We start from the raw sequence: 6,019 nt of genomic DNA, 5'->3' as shown, positions 1-6,019 counted from the left end.
CCTCTCCTTCCTCCTCCTCCTCCTCCTTCATCACCACCACCCATCTCTGCATTGCACCCCCAGACAGGATGGCAAGTGGGCCCCAGCTGGGCTGTCTTGTCAAGGACACCCCCATCCTCCTGTCCTCCCCAGAGGGACAAAATACACAGGAGCCCACCACATTATTTTGTGGGTCCTTTTTTTTTTTTTGCTGCTGTGCGAGTCCTGGGGAAGAGAAAGCTGGTGAGTTCCTTCCTCCCATTCTGCCCAGGGGAATCTAAGAGAGAAGCAGAGACAGCTCCAAGCAAGTCCACCCGCCTGAAATTGGCCAAGTTTGCAAACACTGATTAGAACACAATAGAATAGAAAATAGAAAAGAATAGAATAATAAAATACAGAATAGAATAGAATAATGGAATAGAATAATAAAATATAGAATAGAATAGAATAGAATAAGGAATATAGAATAGAATAATAATATAGAATAGAATAGAATAGAATAGGAGCTGGAAGGGACCTTGGAGGTCTTCTAGTCCAGCCCCAGCTCAAGCAGGAGAACCATACCATCTCAGACAAGTGACTGTCCAGTCTTTTCTTAAAAACCTCCAGTGATGGAGCGCCCACGATTTCTGGTGGCAAGCTGTTCCACTGGTTAATTGTCCTCCCTGTCAGGAAGTTTCTCCTTAATTCCAAGTTGCTTCTCTCTTTGGTCAGCTTCCAACCATTATTTCTCGTCCTGCCCTCTGGTGCTTTGGAGAATATAAAATAATATAAAATATAAAATGCAAAATATATAAAATAATATAAAAAAGTCAACTCAGAAGCTTTTTGCAGGAATTAGAAGAGTTCCCTTATCCCCTAGCCAGGGGGCACCCCGGAGCCCTCCGCGCACGCGCGCTCGCCTCCTCGCACCGCTCTGCCACCTCCCCCCCCCCCCGCACACAGAGATAGAGACCAAAGCGCGGAGCGGCTCCTGCTCGCCTCGCTTTAAACCCGGACTTCCGGGTCAGCGGCGCCTGGCCGGCCACGTGCGTTTCTTTCTGCCGGGCTGCAGCGGTCGCGGGAGTCGCAGGTCGGTGGGAACCCCCCCCCCGGCCAATGCAGCCCCTCGGAGACGGGAGGGGGGAGCCGGGAGGGGTGCGGCGGCCCTGCCGGGTAGGACACCGCCGGGGTGGGTAGGGGGCTGCTCCGCCTTTCCTAAGGCTGGCCCCCCATAGCCCATGGATAGGCAACCTTGGCTCTTTTAGGACTGGTGGACTTCAACTCCCAGAATTCCTGAGCCAGCTCTGCTGGCTCAGGAATTCTGGGAGTTGAAGTCCACCAGTCCTAAAAGAACCAAGGTTGCCTACCCCTGGCATAGCCCATCCTCCCCGGCCGGTCTCCCGGGGGTGGCGGGTGGGTGGGAGGGAGTCCTTGCGCGCGCCCTCCCTCCCTCCCTCCCCCCCCCGGCCGGGCCCCTCCCGTGCACGCGCGCCCCCTTCACCGCCGTGTCTCCCCGCAGGGCGCATGGCCGAGCCGAGCGAGCCGGAGCGCGCCCTCCGCCGCCGCCTGCCCCGCCGCCTGCCCCGCCGCCGCGGCGACGTCTACGTGAACATGCGGACCGACTTCAGGGCGCAGCTGGGCCGCTGCCAGAAGCTGCTGGCGCCCGGCGGGGGCTGCGCCGAGCTGTGCATCCACGGGCTGGGCCTGGCCATCCCGCGGGCCATCAACATCGCCCTGCAGCTGGAGGCGGCCGGCGGCGGCGCCCTCCGCCTGGCCGCCAACACCTCCACCGTCCAGCTGGCCGACGGCGCCGAGCCCGAGGGCGACCGCGAGGAGCCGCTGACCCGCGCCCGCCACAACTCCGCCATCCACATCCGCGTCCTGCGCGCCGCCCCGGAGTAGCCGCCGGAGGAAGAGGAGGAGCGCCTGGGGACCCCCCACCCCACCCCGAGCCAGGAGGGTCCCCTTGGAAAAAGACTTGGGGAGGCGGTGCCCTCTTTGTGTCCCCCCACCCTGGAATTAAAACCGGGGTCTGCCAATAAAGGAGAATATTGAAACGCGTGTGAATAGTAGTAGCTGGGCTGCTGCTTTGATCTCCCAGCTTGGCGATGTGGCTGCAAGTGTTTCCTCTCCATTGGGGGCTGGATGTGGGGGGATAGGGGGATACATCTCAGTGCGCTGGGAATGGTGCTCCAGGAGGATATTTATTTATTTATTTTATGAGACTTATATACCGCTTTAAGTGCAAGCACTCTCTAAGCGGTGTACACCAGTAAGCAATGTATGTATATATTTACATTGCCCCCAACAATCTGGGTCCTCATTTTACCTACCCCGGAAGGATGGAAGGCTGAGTCAACCTTGAGCTGGTGAGATTTGAACCGCTGACCTGCTGAACACAGCTAAAGTGGCCTGCAGTACTGCACTCTAACTGCTGTGCCACCTCAGCTCTTTCTTTGTAGCTTGGGGTTGAAAGGAGGGGTCCTCGGGGGCTCTCTGAACTGGGTGGGGGGTTTTTTTGCAGACGTTTCATGACCCAGCTAGGGAACGACATCAGTGCGAGGAGGAGGAGGCAAATGACGACTATGGGGTCCTCGGTGGTTTCTGAGCTGGGTGGTTTTCTTGCAGACGTTTCATGAGCCAGCTAGGCAGCATCATCAGTGCTAGAAGGGAGTCAGTGGGGTTTGCAGTGTGGAGGGAGGAAGATGAGAAGAAGAAGGAACAGGAGGGGGGGTAGGAGGAGGAAGAAAAGAACTGGGCGGGGGTCTTTGGTGGTCTCTGAGCTGGGTGGTTTTCTTGCAGACGTTTCACGACCCAACTAGGGAACGACATCAGTGCTAGATGAAGCCCATCAATGATCATCAGACTGAGGACATCCCCTAGCTGGGTCCTGAAACGTCTTGAAAAAATAGCCAAACTCGGAGAGGATCCAGGACCCCACGATCCTCCTCCTCCCCTCTGCAAACCCCACTTCCTTCTGGCCCTGATGATGTTACCTAGCTGGGTCACGAAACGTCGGCAAGGAAACCCCCAAGCTCAGAGAGCACCAAGGACCCTATAGGTCAGCCCTGGTGTGTTTTAGATGGAGCCCTGCTTCCGGATTCTGTGTGTGGGGTTGAGGCGCCAGGGGATTGGGTTTGGGGCGGGGACACAGGGTTAAGTCTGCGAGGGAGGGCCCCAAAGACACTTCCGGGATGGAAGGGGTGTCTCTGCCCAGCCTCATTCCCTAAGGATTCAAATCCCGGGGTGTGCCTGGGTAAGGGGTCCTTGGCAACTGCCCCTTTCTGCCCCCCAAGTGGTGGGGTACTGCGACTGCTGTGTTCCTCTCAGCCCAGCTAAGGGGTGGCCTCAATCAGCAGCCACTGATTGGGGAGCCCTTGGCAGCCTCGGAGCCCAGCGGGTCTTTGGGGAGCCCCCACCCCTGCCCAACCGGCTTTGCTTCCTCTACCCACCACAGCAGCTGCAAAATTCTGCTTAGAAGGAACGCCTGCTTGGTTTGGGGTCCTGGCAGCCCCCTTCTTGGTCTTTATTGGGGGGTGGCAGTTAATGGGAAAGGAGGGGCTGTGTCCCCTGTACAGAAGCCGGTTCCCCCTTTTCTCAACACGACTTGAAACGGTCACCAGTCTGAGTGAGACTTCTGCATTCTGTGAGTATTTTAAGACGGGTGGCCACTTTAAGACTTGTGGACTTCAACTCCCAGAATTCCTTAGCTAGCAAGGCTTTCCCAGAATTCAGCATGGATAGGATGAGAACATAGGTGGCTGGGCTACTTTATCTCCTTTTTTGATAGAGTAACTTACCTAATAGAACAGTGGTTCTCAACCTTTTTAATGCTGCGACCCCCAACCGGTCGTAAGTTGAGGACTACTCAACTGGTGCAGCACCGTTTGCAGAATGGGACTTTTGGCGGGCTCAGCAGGGCAGAGACAGCCTGGACAATTCCTATTGGCTTTTGAAAGCCAATAGAATTATACTCTATTCAAGAGAGTCTATTCTATTGGCTTTCAAAAGCCAATAGAATAAAAGGGAGGAGCCCAGCTAAGGAAAAGGGGGAAAAAATGGCGGACTGCGTTGTTTGGCGACCCCCGTGAAATGGTCGTTCGACCCCAAATGGGGTCCCGACCCACAGGTGGAGAAACACTGTAATAGAGGGTGGGAATGCGGTAAATATATCTCAGTTTCAGCAAAGAGAAAAAAAAGCTAGCTGGGGAATTCTGGGAGTTGAAGTCCACAAGTCTTAAAAGGTTGGACACATCTGATTTCGGTGAAGTCAAGTGGTCTTTCTCCTCAAACAGCTCAAAAAATATTGCACCGTGGCTGTGCCAAAAAAGCCACGTGCCGCCCATGGCTGGAAGACCTATAAGTTGACCCAACAAATGCTGGGAATTGGAGGGGATTCCCACATGCCTTCCTGGGGTGAGAGCTGGGGCGGGAGGGGTTGACCTCTGCTGTTGTGCAAGAGCGTTGTGTCATCCAGGCTGTGTGTCAGAAGACAGCCTTATCGCAGAGGGCCGGAAATAACTTTTTTTCCACTGCCCGGCTGAGGTGGCACCGCTGATAAGAGACTGGTTGGGGGGCCAGAAGCAGCCCTGACATCTTAACCCCTCCCGGAATTGTGCTGCTGGGGAGTTGAGAAACGGAGGGCTTTCCTTCCTGCAAGGGGGGTACCTCCCCCCCACACACACTCCTGCCCAGGTGAGCATCCAGTGTGGCAAGCCTTGTCTGGAGCATCTACAATGCCTCGGTAAGGCCACACTTGGAATCCTGCATCCAGTTTTGGTCACCACAATGTAAAAAAGATGTTGAGACTCTGGAAGGAGTGCAGAGAAGAGCAACAAAGATGATCGGGCTAAAACATACAAGGAACGGCTGCTGGAATTGGGAATGTCTAGTTTAATGAAGAGAAGGACAAGGGGGGACATGATAGCAGTATTCCAATATCTCAGGGGCTGCCCCAAAGAAGAGGTAGTCAAGCTATCCTCCAAAGCACCTGAAGGCAGGACAAGAAGCAACGGGTGGAAACTAACCAAGGAGAGAAGTAACTTAGAACTAAGGAGAAACTTCCTGACAGAACAATTAACCAGTGGAACTCCTTGCCTCCAGAAGTGGTGAATGCTCCAACACTGGAAGTTTTTAAGAAGAGACTGGACAGCCATTTGCCCGAAATGGTATAGGGTTTCCTGCCTGAGCAGGGGGTTGGACTAGATGACCTCAAGTTCCCTTCCAACTTTATTATTATTATTATTATTATTATTATTATTATTATTATTATTATTATTATTAGCAGCAGCAACAGCAACAGCATCCTTGAGGAAGTCTTTGCAAACAGGGATAGAATCAAGATCACGTGAAGGGATAAAAACAGTTTATAAAGCCTTAATTTGGCCACACTGGAAATCCTGCATCCAGTTTGGGTCACCATGATATAAAAAAGACTTTGAGACCCTGGAAAGAGGGCAGAGAAGAGCAACAAAGAGGATGGGGGTGGGGCTGGAGGCTAAAACATACAAAGAACGGCTGCAGGAATTGGGTACATCCAATTTAATGAAGAGAAAGACCAGAGGTGACAGCGTAGCAATCTTCCAGTATTTGCGGGGCTGCCCCAAAGAAGAGGAGGGGGTCAACTTATTTTCCAAAGCACCTGAAGGCAGGACGAGAAGCGATGGATGGAAACTAAGCAAGGAGAGAAGCAACCGGGAACTAAGGAGAAACTTCCTAACAGTGAGGACATTTAACCAGTGGAACAGCTTGCCACCAGAAGTTATGGGTGCTCCATCACTGGAGGTTTTCAAGAAGAGACGGGGCGGCCGTTTGTCTGAAATGATAGAGGTTATCCTGCCCAAGCAGGGGGTTGGACTAGAAGACCTCCAAGGTCCCTTCCCCCCCCCTTCTAGCACTGATCATGTTCCCTAGTTGGGTCATGAAACGTCTACGAGAAAATAACCAGATTCAGAGAGAATCAAGAACCCCCACACCCCTCTCCTCCTCCAACTCTCCACCAACATTATACTCTTCTAACACTGATGATGTTGCCTAGATGGGTGATGAAATGTCTGCA

General features: G+C 53.5%; 1 protein-coding gene across 1 annotated transcript; it reads left to right on the top strand.

Moving 5' to 3' along the window:
* Nucleotides 1-915: 915 nt before the first annotated feature.
* On the top strand, nucleotides 916-2,022 carry POP7 (POP7 homolog, ribonuclease P/MRP subunit). Its single transcript, XM_039324801.1, has 2 exons — nucleotides 916-1,051; nucleotides 1,481-2,022. Exon 2 carries the CDS (start codon nucleotides 1,486-1,488, stop codon nucleotides 1,861-1,863), a length of 378 nt encoding a protein of 125 aa, XP_039180735.1. The 5' UTR covers nucleotides 916-1,051; nucleotides 1,481-1,485; the 3' UTR covers nucleotides 1,864-2,022.
* The last annotated feature ends 3,997 nt before the right edge of the window (nucleotides 2,023-6,019 follow it).

The sequence above is a fragment of the Crotalus tigris genome, unplaced genomic scaffold, assembly GCF_016545835.1.
Source record: "Crotalus tigris isolate CLP2741 ecotype Arizona unplaced genomic scaffold, ASM1654583v1 scf7180000024309.744930, whole genome shotgun sequence".
NCBI lineage: Eukaryota > Metazoa > Chordata > Lepidosauria > Squamata > Viperidae > Crotalus > Crotalus tigris.
This window is presented reverse-complemented; position numbering and strand designations above follow the sequence as displayed.